This window comes from Oculina patagonica, chromosome 6 (genome assembly GCF_052425735.1).
Source record: "Oculina patagonica isolate OP01 chromosome 6, crgOcupat, whole genome shotgun sequence".
In the NCBI taxonomy this organism is placed as follows: domain Eukaryota; kingdom Metazoa; phylum Cnidaria; class Anthozoa; order Scleractinia; family Oculinidae; genus Oculina; species Oculina patagonica.
The window spans coordinates 27881437-27909152 of record NC_135763.1 but is presented as its reverse complement, the minus strand read 5'-3'; the positions used below and the strand labels follow the sequence as shown (position 1 = coordinate 27909152).

General features: G+C 37.4%; 1 protein-coding gene across 2 annotated transcripts in view; it reads right to left on the bottom strand.

Annotated features, from left to right (window-relative positions):
• Positions 1 to 8059: 8059 nt before the first annotated feature.
• The window catches only part of LOC144658121 (ephrin type-A receptor 4-like), a 42762-nt gene continuing 23105 nt past the window's right edge, over positions 8060 to 27716 (bottom strand). For both annotated transcript variants that reach the window (XM_078518460.1, XM_078518459.1), the window contains 9 exons: positions 26220 to 26387; positions 25024 to 25134; positions 17763 to 17950; positions 16840 to 16959; positions 16511 to 16581; positions 15867 to 15907; positions 15146 to 15242; positions 12091 to 12190; positions 8060 to 11544 (listed from right to left, as the gene is read on the bottom strand). In XM_078518460.1, the coding sequence (XP_078374586.1) occupies positions 11473 to 11544; positions 12091 to 12190; positions 15146 to 15242; positions 15867 to 15907; positions 16511 to 16581; positions 16840 to 16959; positions 17763 to 17950; positions 25024 to 25134; positions 26220 to 26387 (968 nt within the window). In that variant the 3' untranslated portion in view covers positions 8060 to 11472. The remainder of the gene's footprint in view (positions 11545 to 12090; positions 12191 to 15145; positions 15243 to 15866; positions 15908 to 16510; positions 16582 to 16839; positions 16960 to 17762; positions 17951 to 25023; positions 25135 to 26219; positions 26388 to 27716) is intronic.

Below are 27716 nucleotides of genomic sequence, written 5' to 3'. Positions count from 1 at the left end.
CCAGCTATTATAAATGCAGATTTACCGCTAGAAGCCGAGTATTTTTTAACCGCGTCAGTCAATAATAAACCGGTATTTCTATGCATAAATGCTTCTGAAACAAACTTCCGTGTCTCTCGTGCTTAGAAATGGACTTTAATAACTCTGATCATTCATTGATTTTTATCTGATCGCCAAATGAATAAACTTAATTAATAACAACATTTAAAACCCACATTTCGTACCAAACTGTACAACCCCAGGGCTTATACAAGCAGATTTTTGCACTTTCTTACACGGTTGGGGAGCGTGATGGCCTAATAATGGTCACTGCGCTGGACTCTGGACCAAACAATCCTGGATAGAGCTTTTGGGGGACAATGCGTTAAGTTCTTTGGAAAGCCTCTCAACTCCCAGAGTCCCTTTCCTTACCCAGGTGTAAAAATGATTACCAGTCAATCTTTAGCTTTTCGGGAAGGGAGGTAATCCTGCGATGGAATAGCATCCCATCCGGGTGGAGTAAAAAATACTCGTTGTCGCTTCACGTTGCGGAAACCGGTATGAGCTCCGGCCTGATGGGCCACTAGGCTCGTAACCTGCCTATTGAGAGACCTGGCGGAGAACTACATAAATGGACCGGGCGGCCATAAATTTTTTATCGTGAATTGAGGCGCGGCGCTCCCACATTAAGGGGTGACATGGCATAACGAAGAGTACCGTATTTACACGAATAAGCGCCGCCCCCGAATAACCGCCGCCCTCGAATAAGCGCTGCATTTGGGACAAAAAAGTTAATAAGCGCCGCAGTTCCGATGCGGCGCTTATTTGACGAATTTCGTTAAACTTAAAACGGCACTCAAAGCAACTCTAAAACAAGCTTTAACATTTCTTTGCATCAAAAGCGATGTTTTGCAGTTATGAGTAATTGTTTTATCGTTCTCCCATTAGTTTTTCTATTTAACACTCTTACAATACGTAGTTCTGTAGATGTTGTGAAGGCCGCAAACTTTTTCACGACAGCTAGTGCCACTTCTGTCTCAGCAAAAGACAAATACTGACGATCACAATTCACAAGACGCTCTTTTCAATAACTGTAAAAGATAAAATTTTTCTGTAGCGTCCAAATTTTAAATAAGCGCCGCCCTCAAATAAGCGCCGCCCTCGAATAGGCGCCGCACTTGAGGCGCGAAAAATTTAATAAGCGCCGCGGCGCTTATTCGAGTAAATACGGTAATTGATAATCCATTCCCCGAACTGTTCCAAATTCAGGCCACTGTGTAAAAGAACAAAAGAGGATACGAAGGCACCACTTCCACACCCCCTCCCCCCCCCCCCCGAGCCCCCTGAAAAAAAACAACACCAAAAAACACCCCAAACTCCCAGCTATTATAAACGCAGATTTACCGCTCAAAAATAAACCGGTATTTCTATGCATAAATGCTTCTGAAACAAACTTCCGTGTCTCTCGTGCTTAGAAATGGACTTTAATAACTCTGACCATTCATTGATTTTTATCTGATCGCCAAATGAATAAACTTAATTAACGGAGCTCGAGCGCAATCTATAAATACACGTCAAGCTCAAACGATGTTCATTTCACAGCAGTTAGAATTTTACTCGAGCTTCTGTATCTCTTCGACTTTCATTGCTGATAACGAGCATTCTGCCTGGAGACACAAAACTTCGTTTGGCCAAAAGGTAGGCGAAAAGATTTAGAGGAATCTTTAAGCGTGAAATAGTTAAAGATAGGCACTTTAAGAATTCCTTAATTTTGCATATTTGTGAAAACAGCCAGATAACACAATCAGTTGAAGTTATGTCTGACAGGTATTTTCACTAGTATAAAACCGTTCTATGACATTCTTGCTTTCCTAGTAATTTTTAAAGAAAAAGTAAGAATGACCCTGTTACGGAATGGGCAATTTCTTAAACAGTGATTTGGGAAATGCGAGCAACAGAAGTTCTTGTGAAACGAATACTTGAATAACAACAGCGTATAATCTCGACAACAAATAAAATAAAGTTGCCGACATAAAAATTTGAAAAAAACGATCGTACGCTCAAAAATCGCCATATCTTTGGCAAAGATCATGTATTCATGTATTTGTTTAAGATAAGCAAAGAATACCTGAAAACTGCTTGTTATAAACGACTGTAACCTTTCATGTTTCTCCCGATTATTTGCTGTTAAATGAGCAATCTATAAATACACGTCAAGCTCAAACGATGTTCATTTCACAGCAGTTAAAATTTTACTCGAGCTTCTGTATCTCTTCGACTTTCATTGCTGATAACGAGCATTCTGCCTGGAGACACAAAACTACGTTTTGCCAAAAGGTAGGCGAAAAGATTTAGAGGAATCTTTAAGCGTGAAATAGTTAAAGATAGGCACTTTAAGAATTCCTTAATTTTGCATATTTGTGAAAACAGCCAGATAACACGAACAGTTGAAGTTATGTCTGACAGGTATTTTCACTAGTATAAAACCGTTCTATGACATTCTTGCTTTCCTGGTAATTTTTAAAGAAAAAGTAAGAATGACCCTGTTACGGAATGGGCAATTTCTTAAACAGTGATTTGGGAAATGCGAGCAACAGAAGTTCTTGTGAAACGAATATTGAATAACAACAGCGTATAATCTCGACAACAAATAAAATAAAGTTGCCGACATAAAAATTTGGAGAAACGATCGTACGCTCAAAAATCGCCATATCTTTGGCAAAGATCATGTATTTGTTTAAGATAAGCAAAGAATACATGGAAACGACTGTAACCCTTTCATGTTTCTCCTGATTATTTGCTGTTAAATGAGCTTATCCGCTGAAATGGCGCTGAAATGGCCAATTTACTAGAGGTTCCATAATTTTTTATTCTTAACGGTTACATTTCCCCAATTTTTTTATTAATGGAATCAATTCACCTATGAACAAGCTTTGTTCATGGTAAATGGCTAGTTCTAAATCGAGATAACAGTGGAGTTATTAGCCTTTTATTTTGTAGTAAATTTGAGACTGTTCAAAACATCGTTAACATACCTTCGAACTTCTTGGCCGTTAATCATCCAAACTCAACATTTGCCGAATCTATTTTGATATATAGAAAGAAGAAAGATAGTTCTTTATAACTATACCAAGTATGATCGAGAAACTGTGACGGCAGGTTCAGTGTCGAAGTAACAAGAACACCTTCGATCCGCCATGTTGGCGAGCCGTCACGGACGCTTCAAATCGGCCTTCTCGATATTTTCCAAAATAAAAAGAATTGAAACTTTTTAATATCCATTTGGTAGTTAGGACCCTAAAACAAGACTGCATGCCAAATTTCAGCGAAATCGGTGAGGTACGGTGTCCGACCAAAGTTCGAATCTTATAGACTATGACAATTAAGCTTACATGTTCACGGCGCCAGGGCTGTCATCAAGACTACTAAGTATTTTATTCATTGCTGAAACCGAAACGAAAGTGAGCTAAGAGTCAAACAAGTTAATTGATGTATGAAAGGACAAGACCAAGACTGAAAGGTACAAACTTTACTTAAGTGTTGAGCCTAATTTTATGTTGTACAATGAATGCATTAATCGTGTTAGTTTTCGTGTCTTCCCGTAAATATTTGCTGCTTTTCTTCTTTATTAAGTCGCTCTTGTTGTACCTTTACAATCCTTTTGTACTGCGTTGTTGAGTTAACTATGGGCGGCATTTTTGCATTTTTGTGGTTTTAGGGAAGGCACTTCTTGCTTATAAAGTTCGCCACATTCGCTCTTTTCATCCAACTTTGGAGTAGCTTTGTTATAAAAGAATTGGAACATGAAATCCCGCTTTTTACTTGTTGTGAAGACGCGAACTAAAGCTTTGAACATGAAATCCGGCTTTTTATTCGTTGTGAAGACGCGCACTAAAGCTTTAACCATGTATCCCGCTATTTATTTGTTATGAAGACGCGCACTAAAGCTTTGAACATGAAATCCCGCTTTTTATTTGTTATGAAAACGCAAACTTAAGCTTTTGAACATGAAATCTCGCATTTTATTTGTTGTGAAGAGGCGAACTAAAGCTTTTATATTATTTTATAATATAAGCTTTTACTTATTTTATATTATTATTATTATTATTATTATTATTATTATTATTATTATTATTATTATTATTATTATTTAACATCAAATCCCGGTTTTTATTTGTTGTGAAGACAGGAACTAAAGCTTTGAACATTAAATCCCGCTTTTCTATTTGTTGCGGAGACGCGAACTAAAAGCTTTGAACATGAAATCCGGCTAAACTTTTAATTTGTTATGAAGACGCTAACTAAAGCTTTGAACACGAAATCTCGCTAAACTTTTTAGCGGAGCTCCTAAGCGTAGCACCATACCCATGAAAGAAGGAATACTATCGAAATGAGTTTTCATGATCAACATGGATAGCGGCATGGTTCGCGGGCCCGTACGGCGTACATACGGAGTTGCGCAACATAGCGGCCATAGTTTGATGGTAGAAAGAGTGAAGCAAGAATGCCGTATAAAGGCGGCCTTTAAAATTTAAAGAGGTTTGAAAAGAAAAACAAGAAGCAATGAAACAAAATGTGGCTGAAAATTACGTGTAGAAAGTAATCGACCGCCAAAAACGTGGACATTGAGAGCCATAATCGATCGATGACTTTCGTGTCTATCTGTAAAGCCAGCATCGTACATGAAGGAGCATTCGAAAGCTAAATCGGGTTGATAGAATAAACAAACCATTTTATTGCTACGGGGTATAAAAAATTAAAAATTAAAAAAAATAAAAAAATTTGACCCTCTGGGATTTGAACTCACGACCTCCCGATCCGCAGACTGGCACCTTACCAATTGAGCTAATCCGACAGACTCTGTGATGCACGTTGAATATATCCTATATCAATGTAATGGATATTGTGGAGTCTACTAAACTGCTGCGAAACTATAACAGGATCGCGAAACTATTTTCTATTGCTAGAAAGCAGATAATTTACTGTACTCTAAAGTAATTTTTCGTGCCATGAGTAATGATTTTGCCCCGCTTTAAGATTATTATTTTTGTCGTACTGCTGACATTCAGTTTAACTGTGAGCTATTTAAATTTGTCTTGCACCTATAAACCGCCATAAACATTAGTACTTTGGCCGCTTATTCACTAGAATGAATATAAGCTTTTATTTATTTTATATTATTATTATTATTATTATTATTATTATTATTATTATTATTATTATTATTATTTAACATCAAATCCCGGTTTTTATTTGTTGTGAAGACGGGAACTAAAGCTTTGAACATCAAATCACGCATTTTTATTTGTTGCGGAGACGCAAAATAAAAGCTTTGAACATGAAATCCCGCTAAACTTTTAATTTGTTATGAAGACGCGAACTAAAGCTTTTAATTATAATTAACATGAAATCCCGCTAAACTTTTTATTTGCTATGAAGACGCGAACTAAAGCCTTTGGACATGAAATCCCGCTTCACTTTTTATTTGTTATGAAGAAGCGTACTAAAGCATTGAACATAAAATCCCGCTTTTTATTTTGTTGTGAAGACGCAAACTAAAAGCTTTGAACATGAAATCCCGCTTTTTATTTGTTGCGAAGAGGCGAACTAAAGCTTTTATATTATTTTATAATATAAGCTTTTATTTATTTTATATAATAATTATTATTATTATCATTATTATTTAACATCAGATCCCGGTTTTTATTTGTTGTGAAGACGGGAACTAAAGCTTTGAACATCAAATCCCGCTTTTTTATTTGATGCGGAGACGCGAACTAAAAGCTTTGAACATGAAATCCTGCTAAACTTTTTATTTGTTATGAAACGCTAACTAAAGCTTTGAACATGAAATCCCGCTAAACTTTTTATTTGTTGTGAAGACGCGAACTAAAGCTTTGAATATGAAATCCTGCTTTTTTATTTGTTGCCAAGACGCGAACAAAAGCTTGGAATATGAAATCCCGCTTTTTATTTGTTGCCAAAACGCGAACTAAAGCTTTGAACATGAAATCCCGCTTTTTTATTTGTTATGAAGACACGAACTAAAGCTTTGAATATGAAATCCCGCTTTTTATTTGTTGTTAAGACGCGAACTAAAGCTTTGAATATGAAATCCCGCTTTTTTATTTGTTATGAAGACACGAACTAAAGCCTTTGGACATGAAATCCCGCTTCACTTTTTATTTGTTATGAAGAAGCGAACTAAAGCATTGAACATAAAACTCCACTTTTTATTTGTTGTAAAGACGCGAACTAAAGCTTTGAATATGAAATCCCGCGTTTTATTTGTTGTGAAGACGCAAACTAAAGTTTGGAATATGAAATCCCGCTTTTTATTTGTTGTGAAGACGCGAACTAAAGCTTTGAATATGAAATCCCGCTTTTTTATTTGTTGCCAAGACGCGAACAAAGGCTTGGAATATGAAATCGCGCTTTTTATTTGTTGTGAAGACGCGAACAAAAGCTTTGAACATGAAATCCCGCTTTTTATTTGTTGTGAAGACGCGAACTAAAGCTTTGAATACGAAATCCCGCTTTTTTATTTGTTGCCAAGACGCGAACAAAGGCTTGGAATATGAAATCGCGCTTTTTATTTGTTGTGAAGACGCCAACAAAAGCTTTGAACATGAAATCCCGATTTTTATTTGTTGTGAAGACGCGAACTAAAGCTTTGAATACGAAATCCCGCTTTTTATTTGCTGTGAAGACGCGAACTAAAGCTTTGAATATGAAATCCCGCTTTTTATTTGTTGTGAAGACGCGAACTAAAGCTTTGAATATGAAATCCCGCTTTTTATTTGTTGTGAAGACGCGAACTAAAGCTTTGAATATGAAATCCCGCTTTTTATTTGTTGTGAAGACGCGAACTAAAGCTTTGAATATGAAATCCCGCTTTTTTATTTGTTGCCAAGACGCGAACAAAGGCTTGGAATATGAAATCGCGCTTTTTATTTGTTGTGAAGACGCGAACAAAAGCTTTGAACATGAAATCCCGCTTTTTATTTGTTGTGAAGACGCGAACTAAAGCTTTGAATATGAAATCCCGCTTTTTTATTTGTTGCCAAGACGCGAACAAAGGCTTGGAATATGAAATCGCGCTTTTTATTTGTTGTGAAGACGCGAACAAAAGCTTTGAACATGAAATCCCGCTTTTTATTTGTTGTGAAGACGCGAACTAAAGCTTTGAATATGAAATCCCGCTTTTTTATTTGTTGCCAAGACGCGAACAAAGGCTTGGAATATGAAATCGCGCTTTTTATTTGTTGTGAAGATGCGAACTAAAGCTTTGAAAAAAAAAGTTTTCGTTCTCTTATATAGTTGTTGGAAAAATGCTCTCGAGAAAGGTATCGCAAATGTAATTATGTTTTCAAGATGCCCGGAATTTCCTTACCTTTAACACCTCTGTGCACAGTTTGAGTTAATGGCGCATTTACTGTATGCTAGACTCATTCGCCAAAATCGAAAGACAAAATAAAAAACACAGGAGTAATAACAATCATCTTTTGTATGACGTTGTGGGTCTATTTGACTTGCAGTCCTTTCAAACGCGCAGCTGTGACGCTCTCTTGTCGCGGGGTTCTCCCCGTTCAAAGTATGATCGCAATAATTAGATAGAAGATCAAAATCGTCAGCCAGGGAAGAGCGTAGAACGTCACCAAGAGAAACGTGTAGATCTGAACCACAAGTTTCCTTGCCTTTGGAAGTCTTCGTTCGCAATGATATTAAATTGCCTTGTCTTTTCGAGTTTGCCGATGTAGAATATAGTAAGGTCAACTGAAGCTCATTTAAGCTATGACAATTGACAGTTGGTGTCTACTCTCCTCATTAATATATATTGGGAATGCCAATATATATAAAAATAGGTCTTGCTATGATGATGATGGCAAGAGTGAGCATCATTTTGTGTCTTTTGTGATGTACATGTATTTTGCCTAGTTTAAAGAACACTGCTTTAATATTCCTAGAGATATTTTTGATTTAGAGCTCTATCTTTTTGTAAAACAATTAACGACGTCATTACTTCCCTCATTTACATAAAAAGTATCTCTTAAACGAAAGAAGATGTTTCAAACAGGAAAACGACATTCTTCTTTATTTTGTAAAGCTCTTTAAGTAAGTTGCACTTATGTTTTACTTCTAACGCGTATTAAACCCAGTGGCTGGCTATTTAGAAAACTCGCAATACTACTGAGAGTCCGAGTTTTCTACGAGCGAATAGCTAACGAGGACGGATGTTGATCGATCATTTTTATACACATAGCGCCTAGGAACTGCAAAGCTCGCTAGAAAACCTACGTGTTAAAACTAACCAGAGTTAAAAATATATTTACATTAAAAACCATAACAGAGACATAAAGAATTAAACTCAGAACTAGAGCAGTTTTCGCTTGAGTGTCGAGAGAATATTGCGTTTGCTTTGGTTTTGCATTACTACGCTTAGTGATTGGCTTAACAATCTCGCGCCACTTTCTCAGCCAATCAGAACTAAAACCAAAACCAATCGTAACTCGCTCGCGAACGTTTTCCCGTGCTTTACGCCAGCTTCATGTATTTGTTTCGAGTTTGATTGGTTCACTGGATTGCCTGTGTCCTTTGTGATTGGCCAGAGTAATTACTTTGGTTTTGGTTTTACCACACTCAACTGAAAACTTCTCTAAATGTTTAACCCGTGTTTGGTTTACAGTGCAGCTTTACATGTAAGCTGCTTTAAAAATTGCAGACTTGATAAAAAAAGCTTTTCTTCCTGAGTGGCATTTCTGAGAACTTGCTTCATGTAGCTAAGTGCATTGACCACTGTAAACAATTAACAATACATAGCTTAGAATACTCAGCTATTAGACTTTCATCATTTTGATACTGCAAAGCTAAAATTTCCTCTGATACGCGAAGACGGTGAGTATTTATGTAAAATAATAAAATATAAAACGGTCATCACAGCGACTTAAATGGCAGCAGGCCTTTTTAAGATAAAAGATTACACTGGTCCATTTGTGTTCAAATTCAGCACAGCTACTTGACTATTGGGATTAGCCGATTTCTAGATTAATAATAAACATGAAAAAATTTCTCGAATCTGATTGGCTTAGAGAAATGTAGTTTTTAGTAACTTCGATGCAGAAATGAGTTAATTCACTACAGAAAAAAGGAAATTCAGTGCAAAAAAGAGAAACAGAGCATTCTGATTGGTTAATAGACAAAGGCACTCATAGAGGGCCAATCAAACGCATCCACGCAATCTGAATGACGCGAAGTTTGGATCTGCTTCGAGATGCGAGTAAAAAAAGACTGACGTTCTGAGCATAGTAGAGGACCTGAAGACAACTCTAAACACCAAAGCACTAAAAAGCACGGGTTTTTGGTTCTCTTTTTGGAATAAGTGGTTTCTAAAGAAGGCAATTGCCGAGCGAAACTACAAGCCGACTAAGCTTCTCGCTTTGCTTGAGCGAATTTATTTACGCCGAATTCGCCGCATTCAAAAACAAACACATTGGCGAAGATTTTGGACCAGATAGCCTCAAAGTAATGACTACATCGCTTGAACACCTGTTCAAAGACACTGTACGTAGTGAACAGAACCTATAAGCTTTCTATGGTACGGGACAGAGAAATGTTTCGTCCTAGGAAGACTCCAGGAAGTGTTGAAGGGAAAACAAAACAGCAACACTCGGCTGGCCGTCGAAATTAAAGCGCCCAAGCTTTAAGAAACAGTATAAGAAACAAACAAAATCTCTGGAAGAGGTTAACCTAGAATATTTTATCAGACAATTTGTTTGACTGTTTAGCCAGATTTTTCGGCTAAAAAACTATTAAAATATTGACAAACCTGTACGTTGTTTGGGCTTTGAACTTGTTTTGAATGAATGTGTGATGATATTTGCCGAGTTTGAATAAACTGTTTTTGTACGAGATTTGCGCATGTTGTTTTCTCGCATTTTTTTCATGAATATTATTAAGTAAGTAATTGCATGATTTTTTTCGTGCAATTTGGGATAAATAAGCAATCGTAAATTTTAAAATTGACTCGTGCTTATTTATCCTAAATTGCAATCGAAATCATGTGATTACCGATACAAATTGTCTTTTTTCAGTATTTACCTCCCATTCCTTCCCATCCGACTTTAGTGAAATAATATGCCTATTCGCCACTTTGGGAGACTTAACATTAGCTTTCGGACCTAGAGTTACTGGAATCGCTTAGGGTGTCTTGTGTGTACTGCGAAAGGCATTTTGCGGTCTTACATTTACACATTAGTGGTTTCAAAATTGACCAATAATTTTATCACAGTCTTTTCATTTCTGGCATTCATTGCATTCTTAGCAAAACTTTTCACAGTCAGGGTTCTTTAAAGGGTCCTTTGGTGAACGAATGGCTGCCCTTGGAAACCAACCTAGAAATTCTAATGTCGACAACTTTGGGCTTAATCCACCAGCGCAATCGATCTGACTTTTGTTTAAGTCATTGTATACGGGGTGGAAGCGGAATAATTGGACCTCTCTTATTCATTACCCCCATTTTCTTCTGAATTATCCATTAGTCTTTTTTAGATATTACATGATTTTCATTTTTCAATTTTCTTTCCCGCATCAGAGTTTGCTGGGTATGAGCAAAATGGGGGGTTGATCGACCTGAGCGAAAGTCCCTTGAGGTGGGTACGGGCGTATCTTCACCAGTAAAATTTTTAAGGCGGAGGTACACGTAAATTTGAGTGGCAAGTTTAGGAGGTTTAAAGAAAAGACGGGAGAAAGAAAATTGTTTTTGAAACACCACAAACAGTTGACCCCAAGCAAGAGCACTCCATGTTGTCAGGGGACTGTTTTGTTGTCCATTTACTAATTTTAAACTTCAAAGTCTAACTTTAAAATCACACTAAACCTTCAATATTTTTATTTTTTCTAATTCTACTTCTCCTTTAAGAAAAACAATCTCCTCCCAAAAATCCTGAGCATGGAGAAATGAGCATAGAGTTTTTAGATTACTTGAAACGCTCACGAGATAACTGCATTTAACCCACATAAAAAAGGTGGAAAAACGGCTATCACGTGAACCCCTGCCTCAGTGTCTAAACGCTTCGGATACCTATTTTAACCCTACTTGGCCAGGTAAGGGGGGAGGGGGAGGGGCGAGGGGGGAGGCGGGACAGGGGGAGGTGTGGAAAGCAATATACACTACAAGCAGTTCCTCTTTATTCTAAGTTGATAGTGGTCGCTGTCGGTTAAATGCGGCCATCGCGGAAAGGAAAATGATTAAGATAGCAAAATTATACCCATCCCGGCATAAAGCTTCAACTCGACTTTTTGAAGGGGTTGCAGGAACGTTTGCCTTCCAATCAAAATAACTTCACTCTCTTAGTAACACATTGGGAGTTTAGACAGCTAGATAAAACCCTAAATATCCATTATTCTTTTTCTTTAAAACCGTTTAGCCATTTTCTACTATTCCGCTTCCATCCCCTAAATTTACTGAGCAACGTGTCCACTCGCGATCTTCCATCACTCCTGATCATTTATCATATCGAAGTTAACGTACTCCTCATCATTATACTCTTTCAGGTTCACATATATCTGCAAATTAAATGAAATAAAACAATATGATATAAAAAATAATTGCGTGTTCCTTATGATTAAAGGGGGTAAACCAAATTACTATATTCTTGCTGTCACCACTGTTATTGGGTTAAAGTATGGGGAGCAATACTCTGGTTTATGGAAAAACGATACACAGTGATGTTGGGAGAATGAGAGATTTTTGTTTTTCCTGAGGTAAGAATGGGTACGAATGCGTACAACAGCGTAAGCGGAAACGAAAGTTGACTATAAGGTGCTATAGCGGGAGAAAAAGAACAACGCTTCGTTTAATTGGTAATCTCATGCACTGAGCAAAGATCGCCAAAGAAGGAAGTATGGGTAGAAATATTTGAGCTTCAGTCGCAGTGTTTTACCGTTGATTTTACATTCAGGAGGTCCAGGATGTCGTTAGTGTAGGTTTGGTACCGGTACACCAACGGGAGAAAGCCATGGCGATAACAGGTCACTTCCCGGGAATTTTTTTTCCCGAGCAGCGCACTTGGCTTATTAACATCTTTCTCAAACCGTAAATTCTCTACAAACCTTTTTGTCATCCAGAAGCCTTCTGACCGCAGAGCATAGCCACTGGAATGTTGGCCTCTTGTCGGGCTGCTCCTGCCAGCACTCGGTCATAATGGAGTACCTGAAGAAAAAAACAATCATAAAGTGTCTTATTATTGCTTTTCATTTCCGTTTAAATAACAAAAAGACTCCAAATTTATGGGCGTATTTATTTGCAACATACCCGTATAGCTGTCGCATTTTATTCGTGGGAATTTTTATTGTTTTTAGCTCGAAAACAATAAAAAATTCCAACGAACAAAGGCGACGGCTTTACGCTTATGTTGCAAATAATACGCCCTATAATTGTGCTCAATTTGAAGCCGTTTTTTTCCGGAAATGTGCCCGCGTTCCTTAAAGATCAAATGAACAGAAATTTTTATTTTATTTTTTATTTTTTGCCCATGTGTTTATTAAGTCAAATAAACATATCCCGAAGTTTTAAAGTAATCCGACAGTGCATTGGAGATATATTGCTAGTTTTAGGCCTTCATAATCGTAGAGTGCTCGAAAAAATCGTCGGAAAATTGTCGGAAATAAAAACTTGTGATGTCATAATTGGTGTTTTTTTAAGACGACCGCAGACCGATTTCGCAGACCGCAACTTAGAATTTAAATAAATGTGTTTAGTGACAATGTAGTGACATTTCAAGCAGTTATTGCGTTCTGTTCGGCCGTTGTTCAGTTAATTGTTTGTTGGTTGTTGTTCAGAGACGCACATTTTTTTGTTAAATAAAATAGCTGAAACTCAAAAAAAGCTAAAAGCTTTGTTTGCTGTCGTTTTGCTTGTCATGTGAGACAAAGGTAGAATGCAAACAATCTCATAAGCATTAATGGGCAGAATTATCTGCACGTGCGTTTTGAATCTTGGTACAATTGAAAGCCGTTCTCTGCAGAACAACAAGGTGAAATGACTGCGTAGTTTGGACGTCAGCCACGACGGCTAATTTTTGGTTTTTCTATTTGGGTTTGAACGCTCTCTTTGAATATTTAGCGAGAGCTAGTTCTTAAAGCAATAAATAAGCAAAATACGTCCCGAAAGTTGCGAGATTCTCAAGTAAAATATAATTTCATTTTCCATTGTCGTTGACGTTGGCGTCGGTGCGGTCTGCGGAATCGGTCTGCAATCGTTTTCAAAAACACCAATTATGACGTCACAAACTCGTTCCATTCCTTCCATTTCAGCGCGCAGTCATTCAAACACGTTTTCGTGAAACCTACGGAAATCTTCGTATTTTTTGCTGTAATTTGCGCTCTAAGGGCCGAATCGCACTTGCGGACAAGTTTTAAATGTCATAACATTTTTTACAAAAACAAAATTGTCGCGACAAGTCAGAGACATTTTGAAGAAAACAAAAGGTGTAATTATAAGTACAATAGCTTTGCACGTGCTTCTGCCATCCCTGTACATTTCTCAGCACGGCCGTCTTGGGCAAACATTAAATATGCAGTACAACGCGGTAAAAAATCTAAAACAATTCGCATTTAAAGTACGCGTGTTCTCATGCAGTAAAATAATGAGTCGTCTCAAGATAACTTTTTCTTTTCTCATTCTTACATTTGGCCGAAACACTTCACTTATAAATATGCTTTGCCTCTCGCGAAAATATTTTGCGGCTAGATTATGATAGTGAGAGCCACATCACGGTGCATACTATCCCAACAACGTTTGAGTGCGTGTTGTTTTTCGGTGCAATTTGGGCCAAACACAATAGCCAATCAACAACGTATTGTTATCTGGCATTACGAGGGGCATGTGAATGCGACTTGTCATGAATTGTCCTGCCTTGAGGCAGGACTTCGGCCCCTTTGATGATTTGTCCGTTTTGACAAAATTTGCCCTTGTCCAACAAATCGTTCGCACTTGTTTTTTCAATTGTTTGACAACATCTATCGCGCGTGCAACGCGGACCAATCATAAGACAACTGCTTCTTTGTTTTCCTGAAATGTTGGACAAGTTTTAGGTCTTAAAAAATGCAATCGCACTTGTTTTCTGTAACAAGTGACACTTTATTGATCGCTAGTGCGATTCGGCCCTAAGGCTCGGAAAGCAAAAATTTCGTTTAACTTCACTCAATAATTGTTAGTTTTAGTGTTTGGTTGGATATAATGGAATTTTTAAATTTCTGTTCATTTGACCTTTAAGAGAGCGGCGGAAAACTGAGTCAAACCACAGTGGATTGATTTGAAGAAAATGTTTCAAGACATAAAAACAATTTCATTTAATTGCGAAGGTCAAGAGAATCAGACAAGCTTATTTTTTTTGATGTTCGTTACTCATCGTCTGTTTCAATCTTAGTCATGCAGCAGTTATTTCGCTTTAGACTGTATTGCCGCGAAAAATGTTTTCCGTCCACATTAACCCGAGTAAAAAAATAATTTGAAAACGATACCCACTTTGGAGAGCGTTTTTGAAAAGTACCGTTGTCGATGACCAAAAAAGGCGATTCAGTGTGTACGCCGCTGGCCAATCCGGGTAATAAAAGATGCGTTTTCAAATTTACCCGGGTCAGGCTCGGGGAACAAAATAAAAGATATCACATCGGAGTTGAGGGATGAATCACTAATTTCTTTCGCTTCATCCCCTCAAGCCTCGGAAGCAAGCTAGAATTTTAATATGAATTTAGAAAATATAAAAATAAAAAACCCGGCAAATAACTAAATTTAGAGAGCAATACGTTTGGAGATGCCTGCTTTTAGGCGACTTTGCCGCTAGTGGGTGGAACCCGAAGGTGGGGCTGCTCACAGGCTACGTTTAGAGCCACAAGAAAGACAAAGCACAGCGATTTGTGTAATTTGTATTTCGAACTTAATCGAAATATTGCTAGCAATAGTTCATGTTAATAACATATCATATATGTGTGGTTTCCCTGTGTTGTAGGTGTATGAAAAGATATATGAAATAGAAAGGGTTACATTTTCTGTTACAAATAGTGTATAAAAGGGGTTGAACCTCAAAGTGGAGCCTCCTCTAATAAAATATTTTCGAGCTACTCCTCCTTCCTCCCCAAACGGGGAGATGTGAAAGCTACTTACAGTTCTTTGGAGATGTGTCTTGGTCTAGGCATACGGTACCCTGTCTGAAGCAAGTCAGCCACTTGTCGAGATTCAAATCCAGGATAAGGTGATTCACCTGTGAGGGTGAAAACATATTTGACAGCAACTCATGATCAATTTGTGCTTTTTGCGTCGTCTTTGGCCGATGCGAAGTATATCACATTTCAGAGTTGTGACTATTAGCTTCTTCATCGAGGGCATCTAGTGCCCTTCTTGACAATTCTACTCATTAAATTTGTTTGTCAAAACGTAGAAAAGCGGAGTAAGATTCATTGACCTATTTTATATGATCATTAAATTAAAAAAAAAAACGTTTGGATACAAAGCACTACACAACGGAGTATTGAACTGATCGATTTGCAATAGTCTGTTGCCAGATCTCTTGTTTAAGAAATGCACGTACCACAAGTAACTTCAAGTGTTAATAAAACCAAATTGATTGGCCTGGCACAACGGCAAAAGGATAGCGTACTATGTTTTGGCCTACATTTCAACTAGGCCCCGAAGAAAGCTAGCTCTGCTAGTTGAAATATTGGCCGGTAAATAATGCGTAGCTTTGCCCTTTAATTTTGCCATAGTGTCAGCCTTACAATTAACTTTTTTTGTATTTTATTTTTGCGATTAACTTAGATTCATAAAAATTTTGAAGGGTAAAGGAATGTGTAAGTTAGTGAAGGCATTTTCAGAGTGTTGCACATACCAATCGTAAACACCTCCCACATCACAATGCCGTAGGACCATCTGTAGAAGACAGATATTAAGACGTTATTTAATTAACTTAACTCAGGGGCTTTCTCTATCATTAACAAGTCGTGTCACACATTATGAAGTTATTTCTAAAGGCCATTTGTTTTATAACTGTTTAAAACGTGTTAAAAAAATTCAGGAGTACCCAACGAGAAAATTTTCAAAATCGATTTGTCATTACAAGATTGCTGAAGTTCAATTAAGGAATTTTCAGTTAATAATTAACACCCGTGGGAAAATTGCAGCATTCTGAACGGTCGCGACGGCTTTACCCATATAATCGACTTTGATCCGATATCATTATTTTTGCTGGAGTCTAAAAACAAGATGGCGGACTCAGAAAGGGCAACTCGCATAACTCAGTGCATTCTGGGATAGATATAAATCAAGCGTTATCGAGGCCCCATCAGGGGGGGGGGGGGGGTTCGAGTATCCCGTATCCCATTAATTTTTGGCCTAAATATCCCGTATTCCATTAATTCCTGAAAAAACTTTGAAGTTCGATATCCCGCAATCTCTCCGAGGCAGAACACTATCTTGAATTTTTCACAATAAGTAACTGATGTTAATTTGAAAAATAATCTTGAGCAAACTTACATGTCACTCATAGTGCTAGATTCGCCATAGAAAAGAGATTCCGGGGGCATCCACTTAGTTGGAAGACGAGCCTTGAAATTAAGAAATGCAATGAACAAAAAAAATGATAGAAAGATAAAAAAGATAATGAATTATTACAATAAAAAAGCAAGCAAGAAAGGAAGCAAGCAAGCAAGCAAGTTAACGAGAAAGCAAGCATAAAAGGAACTAAGTAAAAAAAAAGTGAGCAATCAAGAAGGCAAGTAAGAATGGGAGCATAAAAGCAAGCAAGCCGGCTGGTCGGTCGGTCGGACGTTCGGTCGGTTAAAGCTTTAAGTGTGGAAAATCACCTGAGTTCTTCTCGTGTATACATCTCCCTCCAATTCACGGGCCAATCCAAAGTCAGAAATTTTACACACTTTTTTCTCACCTACTAATACGTTACGAGCGGCTACATCACGATGAACAACCTGGAATATATAAGTATAGCAGGCGTTGTGAATCATTCTAGTACCAAGGTCAACTGCTCTCATTACGTTTCTTTAAACACGAGTTTTGAATTTGTTTTAACAGTGGACATATAACAGAGCAAAATTGAAATTTTGCTGGATAGAAAGTACCCCAAGTAAGCCCAATATTATGCTCCGGGCAAAAACGGTAACATCGAATAAGAGTCTTTTGTCTGGAGAACACAACATGCAGGTTTACGTTAATCTCATGTATACGTAGCGTAAAAATGTTAAAATATCCTTCGGCTAGGGTATATCATCTTAACCTGTATAACTTCTAGTTTGCATAGTTCATGCACAGCTTTTTCCCAGGCCTTCACGGTATTGTTGACATCACTACTCGTTTCGATGACGTATTCGAGCTCGAGGCGCTCGCTGGCGCTCGTGCCACTTGACCCGAAATGGGTTGACCGCGGCGAAACTAGAGGCCTAGGAACTAGGCAAACGTCTAGCCAGTTTGGATATATTTCTTTAATAATAACAAATTCAATACGGTATCCCGTGATAGGATGTTTGAATTCTATTTGATACAGTGCAATGTGAATTGTTCGTCTTATGGCAATAAAGCTAGTCCGCAAACGCCGAACACAATTGCTAGAGGCGATAGCGGAGAGTAACTCTAGCTTCTTGACTTGCATAAGGAATATTAACGATGCATTATTCCTATGTCTGAACCGGTCAATGTGGGGTAAAGAACTAAACTAAAAAACTAAATAAACCAGTCAGTATGGAAAGATGGCGAAGTTGAACACTGAATGGTTTACCTTCATTGTTGACAGATAAGTCATACCATCAGCAATCATCCAAGCAAAAGATAACAGATCCTTTTCACTGAGTCTTGAGTTTGGTCTTTTTTCTCCTGTGTTGTAACTGTCCTCGACTCCTCTGCTCTTGCGCAGGTATCCCAATAAATCACCATATGGCAAATACTCCACAACAATCAACAACGGATCTGAAATTTTCAATTAATTATAAACTAGAACGAGACAAAAATGATCGGATCTGAGATTTAGCATTCCTGGGTTACAATTTGCCACATTAGAGTGAATTCGTGTAACCCGTGTTTCATGTGCTTATCTGCTGTGTAATATTCTAATGAGCTGTACATGAAAACAGAAAATTACGGACAAATCCTCAAGCTTTTATCAACATGTAAAAACCGAAACAGATAACAGGACTTAAGTGTCATTGTCAGAGTAAACCAGGCAATGCCAAAAGATGGGGGTCAGCCGATTTCCCTCATATTTTCAGCATTTAAAACCTATCAGATAAGATTAAGATTGGTGGCATTTAAATGATTTTCTGCCTTTTCAATCTTGAGATTGACCACCCCCTAGTTTTTGGCACAGAAAGTGCCAAAAATCCTCATAAAAAAGGCCAAATTCTCAGTACAGGAAACAGATCTTCCTTTTGCATTTCGTGCACAAAACTTTTACTCAAGGTAAATTAACTGGTTGTTGATGTTTTACATGCTTAGAAACACCTTTCCAGTTCAACTGTAATTTTAACTTTATTTTCTAAACTAGGTAGGTAGCTTGTGTCTTGCCACAGAGTGAATTTGGGGGATTTTCAAATTCAATTTTTTCAAAAGTGCGATAGTTTATTTTTTATTAAAAGCCATTTTATAACAATCCATACCCTTCTTATTCGAAAACAAGAATTTATTGATTGGCACAATAAATTCTTTCTCCACGAATTTAGTTCAAAAATGGCTCTGATCGCTCTTATGGCTATTTTCCCGCCAAAATTAAATCACACTAAAATATCACATAACATCTATACAATTATATTTTGAAATGAAATAGTTGTATTTTAATTCATTGAAAGGAGTAGAAACTTCAGTAAATGTTTTAATAATTGATTTCGAATTAACTATGTTAATTAACCCTCGGACGTACAAGGGGGGGGGGGGGGAGGGTGGATGCCACCCCCCATGAGGTTTTTTCTAAATTTTGAAAAAACGATTTACTTTACAATGCTGAAACTTTCATAAGCTGTTCATTCATCCTTTGCGGAAATTTTGATATGTCAACGTGTGTCCGTGGTGTGTGACGTTGCCATGGCAACGTCATAAATACAAGCAGGTCTTGCCAAAAATTGTCATTTTTACCATTTTTCTTAATTTTTTTCCAGTTTTTTAAAACAGAAGTGCAAGATGTGTTTATTCTTACATTCCGTAAGCATTCTGGTTTGATTTTGCATCAATTCCCGTTATTTTCTGACTTTCTAAGAAAATGTTGAAATCCAAGATGGCGGATCCAAGATGGCGGCTCTAATGACGTCACAGCCAATTAAAATTATGTCATCTTATAGAGTACGCTGAGGGCTTTCTTCCAAGTTCAAAATAATTTCGCTACGCCTTAATATAACGAAAACTTCGTGGAAGGGTTCCATCCACCCCCCCCCCCCCCCCCTTGTACGATGGTGGGGGTGTGAGTTGGCTTGTACGTCCGAGGGTTAAAGTAATAGATACCGCAGTCCGTGCATAAATTCATGGTGTATTTCCTGCGAAAACTAAGACGTATTACGTAAGCATTGCTTCGATTTTCATAGTTTGGTTTGGTATGTCTTTAAAGCGAGATTATAAACGTAATATATAAGGCGGTCTTTGTAGTAATGATCCAAGGTACCAAAGAAAGAAACCACGAGTCGAGACGTTATTTCTCACGTTCGACACGGAATTTTGTCAGTTTCAATTCATACTATCACGTTTCATTCGGGACAAACACTGTTATATAAAGTATGAATTGTTCGTTAGCTTCACAAGAATCACCTTGAAGTCTTCTCGAATATAGTACAACTGTTCTACCGTTAGATGCTTGTAAACAAGATGTTACAGTTCGCTTACTACTCTACTACTCGAGGTCTTGTTGTGAGTGGCAAGCGAGGATGGCGATCTCGAAGTTCAGAAATCTCTGAGGGAGCTTTCTTCATTCAGTTCAGGTCACTTTGACTTATCCGTAGATAGAGTGGCAGGTATGAGCATCTGTCCAGAACACTAAAAGAGAAGTAACAGGCGACTGCATGCGACTGGCGACCTTGAAAAAATACCTGTTGTTATCACTGCACAAAGATCAATGCAAACAGATTAATGACCCACGCCGTGTTTGCATGACCTTTGTAATGTATGCAACACTGTCACGCTGGTTGTAATTCGAGCTCCTCTCTTTTCAAGTTAGTCTTTAGTTCTTTTCATACCAAAACAGACACAAACACGCATACAAGACCCAAGTAGACGTACACAGGTAGAAGTTTAGCTGAGCAATTTTTATGCTAGAATCGTTAGTAATAGGAAGCATTTTTTCCTTATACCATTGCTTATACAATCTGGCTATAGAGCAACTGTTATCGTAACACTCTTGATGAAATTGTGTGCTAATTACTTAATGTACTTTCATTTGACCAATAAACGCACAAATCTCTGTTTTGGATATATGTTGTTGAGGACTGTATTCTCGTTTTCATCACTTAAGACGACTGTAATCCCAACACCCATCTAAATTTGCACAGAAGCACAACGTTCAGCAATATGGCCCATAAAGTTCATAAATCTGAGCTTTCATTTCCTTTATTATATGGCTACAATAGTACGCGCGCTCTGATTGGCTGCTGAGCGGGCATTATTTTCTTGTAATGACCGGGCATTATGAAAAATTTTCTCGGCTCGGCGGTTTTTACATGTTTTTGAGTCTAATGCTTGCGTGCGCTTTGCGCATGCGCATTAGACTCTTTGTTATATGAAAAAAGCTGTTAGCAATCCCAAAAGAATGGTTTGGGATCGATAATCGTTCGCTGTAATGTAGAAAACAATGATCAGCTGCAAGAACGGACTCCGTACGGACACGCACGATTAGTTTCAATTAAAAACAGCCAATCAGCGACACGTGTTCCCACGCATAATTAAAAGTTCTTTCTCAAGTCACGATTATTCAACACTTGAACAGGACGAAATAATTTTCCAGTTAAGACATTTGTAAGCTTTTTGTGAAAATAAATCTTCGTTTTCAGTTCAGTTAAGCACTTGTGTTTTCGTCTTGCTTAAAAAGCAAGACGTCTTTGAGAAAAAATATTTCGACGGCGACTCGCGTTTATTTACACAATGCGACCAAATATTTATTTTGTTTTAAAAAATAGAAAACTTTACCTCGGTTTTTGTATTTAAGTCATTCGAATTTTGACCAATTTTTTCTTTACAGTGCAAACAAAAACCTTCAAAAATAAAAGATGTACATGGATAAATGTAAATCAAGTTACGCGACTAAATCAAAATGCGTTTGTTTGGCCACTTTGCAGTATTACACTGTCCCGGCCTTTGCCATACACTGAAATCGAATTTCATGCTTTTACGACTCTCAGAGATCTTAAGTTCTTCTTACAGCTAGAAAAATCATAAAATGGTTACATTGATATGGAAGTGATGATTCGCGAAATTTGTACATCATGATAAACAGTCTTCGCTCCTGTGTATGGTAGCTCGATAATAATTGCCTAGTTTCCAGCGTTCAAAAGGTCATCATTATATTGACGTGAGCATTTACACCCGTTTTTAGGAAAATCTGTCACTAAGTGCTTACAGTACAATGGAGTAACAGTCACTATTTCAAGTGCTTTTATTGCAAAATCTGTTTCAAGAGTCATCATCAAAATGGTGAAAAATCTGAAAGAAAACGATGTGAAGTTCTTCAACCCTTGTTGTAATGAACATGCTTTTTGTAAATCGTCACGCAATCTTGTCCAAATGTTTAATCGTTTCTGCGTTTACGGACAATACGGAAGAAGTAACATCAACTCCTGTTCATACTTTAAATTTTGTGAAGCATATAACATTTATGACTGTTTCGTTTTCATCCATAGTCATCCACGATGCCCCTAGCTCGCTATAAGCATTTTAAATTAAACTCCCGAACACAAACCTCTAACCAATTTTAACCGGCTTACGAAAACCGCGCAATCTGTATCACTATGCCATACGGCATTAGACTCATGTCACCCTTGGTGACCTATTTTTTTTGAGTTGTGATTAAAAGCTACTAGCGCAATTGCGAGAACGACAATAAATACCGACAAAATGTAACTATCTTTTCAACAACTAAAAGAAAAATATTAGCATGCCGATACTTCTTAAGTATGAGCGACGAAGAGAGCCACAGAGAGCGAGAGCGAGTTTCACCTCGGTGTTTTTTAGATATTTCAGTTTAGAATAGCGCTAAAAGGCCATATAATAAATAACTTATTAACCTCGTCCGTTCGGTCATTACAGGGGAATCTCAGACCTCGGCCTTGATGTATTGACCTCGCTATCGCTCGGTCAATACATCAAGGCCTCGGTCTGAGATTCCCCTGTAATGACCTCACTCTCGGTTAATAAGTAGTATATAATAAAATAACAATCATAGATCATGGGGCACCTGTGGAGATAACGATGAAGATGTTGTTGTTGTTGTTGTTGTTGGTGATGATGATGATGATGATGATTGCATTTTGAAGACGAAAAGCCTTGATTATTCAGTAAAAAGTCATATTTTTCTTCAATCATTTGGAGCTATATTGTTTTCCCACGCCGTGACACGCTTCAATGATGCTGTCTCATCTCGGGTAGAAGGGTCGTGAACGTGAGAAATAACGTCTCGACTCGTGGTTTCTTTCTTTGGTACCTTGGATCATTACTACAAAGACCGCCTTATATATTACGTTTATAATCTCGCTTTTAAGACATACCAAACCAAACTATGAAAATCGAAGCAATACTTACGTAATACGACTTAGTTTTCGCAGGAAATACACCATGAATTTATGCACGGACTGCGGTATCTATTACTTTAACCCTCGGACGTACAAGCCAACTCACACCCCCACCATCGTACAAGGGGGTGGGGGGGTGGATGGAACCCCTCCACGGAGTTTTCGTTATATTAAGGCGTAGCGAAATTATTTTGAACTTGGAAGAAATCCCTCAGCGTACTCTATAAGATGACATAATTTTAATTGGCTGTGACGTCATTAGAGCCGCCATCTTGGATCCGCCATCTTGGATTTCAACATTTTCTTAGAAAGTCAGAAAATAAGGGGAATTGATGCAAAATCAAGCCAGAATGCTTACGGAATGTAAAAATAAACACATCTTGCACTTCTGTTTTAAAAAACTGGAAAAAATTAGGAAAAATGGTAAAAATGACGATTTTTGGCAAGACCTGCTTGTATTTATGACGTTGCCATGGCAACGTCACACACCACGGACACACGTTGACATATCAAAATTTCCGCAAAGGATGAATGAACAGCTAATGAAAGTTTCAGCATTGTAGAGTAAATCGTTTTTTCAAAATTAAGAAAAAAACTCATCGGGAGGGTGGCATCCACCCTCCCCCCCCCCTTGTACGTCCGAGGGTTAATTAACATAGTTAATTCGAAATCGATTATTAACACATTTAATGAAGTTTCTACTCCTTTCAATGAATTAAAATACAACTATTTCATTTCAAAATATAATTGTATCGATGTTATGTGATATTTTAGTGTGATTTAATTTTGGCGGGAAAATAGCCATAAGAGCGATCAGAGCCATTTTTGAACTGAATTCGTGGAGAAAGAATTTATTGTGCCAATCAATAAATTCTTGTTTTCGAATAAGAAGGGTATGGATTGTTATAAAATGGCTTTTAATAAAAAATAAACTATCGCACTTTTGAAAAAAATTGAATTTGAAAATCCCCCAAATTCACTCTGTGGCAAGACACAAGCTACCTACCTAGTTTAGAAAATATGGTAAAAATTACAGTTGAACTGGAAAGTTGTTTCTAAGCATGCAAAACATCAACAACCAGTTAATTTACTTTGAGAAAAAGTTTTGTGCGCGAAATGCAAAAGGAAGATCTGTTTCCTGTACTGAGAATTTGGCCTTTTTTATGAGGATTTTTGGCACTTTCTGTGCCAAAAACTAGGGGGGTGGTCAATCTCAAGATTGAAAAGGCAGAAAATCATATAAATTCCACCAATCTTAATCTTATCTGATAGGTTTTAAATGCTGAAAATATGAGGGAAATCGGCTGACCCCCATCTTTTGGCATTGCCTGGTTTACTCTGACAATGACACTTAATACTTGTCACGCCTTGATTTGTTTTGCGATTTTCGACAAACAGTTTATTTTCAAAATCGCGTTAAGGAAAAAAAACTTAAACTTGACTGTAATTCTGCGCGCGCAATTCATTTTGAGGAGCTTTAGCAAATCACAATGGCAAACAACTTTTTTTTCCGCCCAAAAAAGGTTAAATGAGCAGGAAAGTAGCCGTGCACGTGTTCTCGACAAATTTGTTTGCCGTCTTCTGAAATCAACAACGAGGAAAGATTAAATTCTGTGTGGACCGGACCGATAATCTTTTGATTTTTTTTTGTTTGAATTTAAACGTCCGCTTTATTTCAATTTAGGTTCATTGCAGAGGGAGTTGAACATGTCGAAAGTGTTCAAAGAGGGAGGAAACACCTCCAGTTTATTTTCTGTACAACAATTAAACTGGTTGCTTTAAGGTTTTCTGACCACTCGTGTATTGTTTTATTGTACACAAACATTAGAATATTTTGCGGCTTATTAGCATTTAAAAAACGGGTTACACGAATTCACTCTATTGGCAACATTCGAATTTTTTTTGTATTTTATTATTGATGTTTTGACAACATTCGGAAATTGCAGGTTCAGAAAAACGGCTCACAAACTTACCGATCTAAAATTTGGGATTTCCTTTCGAGGTAATCATGACTGCAGTTTTTAAACGTGAGAAGATAATTTGCTAGTGTCATTTATCTCGGATGTTTGGTTGTTTTTATTTGAATCCTTTCGAAATTGAGCCAATAGCTTGATCTAAAATATATTAAATATTTGTTCAATATTGGACAAAAAACTGGTATTTTAAAAAAAGACAAGCCATGATCATTTTAAAACAGGACCAAACGATAAAAAAAGCAAACAAAAACAAACAAACAAACATCATAATTATTTTACATGTTTTATTAGAAAGGGTGTCCATTACCTTTATCAGTACAACAGCCAATAAGTCTAACAACATGAGGATGAGGTTGCAAAGATTTCATGACGTCTAGTTCACTGAGCATGTCTTGTATGTCCTTCGGCTGGGCATTTTCTATAATAGGTAATTAAAGGTATAGGGCAGCTTTCAAATGAGTATAGTAAAACCAAAACCAAAGTAATTACTCTGGCCAATCACAAAAGAAACAGACAACCCAGTCAGCCAATCAAAACTCGAAGCAAATAAATGTGACAGGCATGAAGCGCGGGAAAACGTGTGTGGGCGAGTCACGCTTGGTTTTGGTTTTACTTCTGATTGGCTTAGAAAGTGGCGCGAGATTTTTTAACGAGTCACTAAGCGTAGTAACGCAAAACCAAAGAAAACACAAGTTACTTTCGACACTCAAGTGAAACCGCTCTATTATATTATATCGCAGGTACGCCAATAACGTTGACAAATAACCTTTTGTACAAATTTGTATAGGTTTTACTATTAAGCTGATTGAGACCTTAGCAAAAGACCAACTTAAAATATGTTGTCATAACAACGTCAAAGAGGTCAAACATACACGTTTAACTGCATCTCTTAACTGACGTCATCAAAACTCCAAAATTTTAAACTGGCAATCCTGCAAAGACATTCTTTTCACATTTTTAAGACAAAAAAGAGACATTCATTCTATGCAAATTTTTCTGTCAATTCAGTGCTTCGTTTTGGAAATAAAACATTTTTAAATTTACGATGTGCCAGATGAATGTGTTTCTATAATTGTCACGATTCATGTTATTTTGAAATTTTCAAACCTGAAAATGATTTAGAGGTTTATGTAGCTTAAAAGCTACGAAATGAAAGCGAACGATATTTCTAGCATAATCTAATTAATTATTTCGTTTTCTATTTTATGATCGTGATATTTGTGCCCCAAATAATGACACCGATTTGTAGGCTGCATTTTAAATACTGTAATTTTCCCCGGCTAAACACGTTTTGCAATAACTCGGTTGAAAAACGTCACAGACCTATAATTTGGACAAGACCCTTCTTTTTGCCTGCTCCATAACGTATTAATTTTCTGATGATAAGAATGAGATTAATAACGCCTATTCATAGGATTTGAAGATCTTGCATAGTTCATAATAAATGTTTTATACATTGCCAAAATGAAACGGGAAAATAGAAAACAGAAATAAAAACAATACCTTTTAGGGACTTGACGGCTACATCCATTCGCGAAGCTCCGTAGATTGCTTTGGTTACTTGACCAAAATTACCGGTCCCCAGTAACCTCACTACTGTTATCTGGTCACGGTCAAGTTTAAAACTATCCGAGATGACATCATCATCAACAACGGAAGGCAATGGAATATCTTTGGAGAAATACACCAAACAACAAAAGTAGAGTTAGATAGATAACATACGCGCATGCCTTTTAGTTTTTGGAGTTTGCAACACGTGACCTAGCACCAAATGTTGTCACTTCAATGTTTTTTTCCCAGGAATGCTGCCTAAATATTAACTTCGCCGAGTTATCGAGACCCAAAGATCTAGGAATTCTAAATAGCTGCTCTCGGCTAAGGTGGAAGTGTTAGTGGCGTTCAAGAGAATATTCACTTGTGGCGTTATTTTACTTTCGGTATAAAAAATACCAAAGTAACTAACTGGGCTTTAATTCGGGCCAGAAGAAAGATGCCATAAAAACGAGGTGGTCGTAAAGCGTCTTTCTTTTTTTTTCTTAACACTATATATTTTTTAATTAACACTGACATTACAATACATTCTGATGTATTAGCCGTCACGAAGGGCTGATAAGGACTGACTGTTAGATGAGTGCGTTAACGGTTTTTCATTGTTTACACACGTTTGAGGTTCAGTAAGAGAGAAACGCTTTGAGCATTTGTCTTACTTTTGCCTCCAATATTCTTCAATATTCAATAGCTAATTAACGCCAAACAAGACAGGTCTGCTGATCGTATTAAGGTTGCCAGTATACATATTTGACTGCACTCATGATCACAATATGACGCATGAATAAAATAAAGGTAGTCTGGACTCAAAATCCCGGTTTGTAATTGAGCCTAAGGGTGCGTTTCTTTGGGAAAATCCAAAATTGGATCATTGATCTCAGATCACACGGATACTTTGCTCCCAAAGAAACGAAGAGTCCAAAAACGGATTTTTTGCCATGACAACCCCGTAAACACATTTCGCACAGAACATAAAATATCAGCACAAATTTATTTTTCGTCGAATGTATCCTAGCTAAAATAATTTAAGTATACAAAATCGTTTACAAAAAACACACGTCGAAGTAGATTTTCTTTAGCGTTAAGCACGATGTGGCTAGAAAGCATCTGAGAGCGAAGAATGTTTGCGAAATGATCAGTGCAAATTTCACTCGTGACAATTTCAAAAGGATACAACTTCCGTAGGCACACAGAAGCTGTTCAAGAAAACCTGTATCCCGTTTAAAATGATACTACATACCTATCTGAAGCTACCGTTTCCTTTTATCGTGAAATATTTTTGTATTTTGATCGAAATAACCGTCTAAAACTTTCCGTATGGCAGTGTTTACAAAGAGGTCTACAAAGAGCGAACCTATATTTTCACAGCAAAGACCGCTGGGCCAAGGTGCTTTTTTCGAATCCTTTCCCAAAGAAACGCACGGATCATGAATCCTAAAAATCCGGATTCAG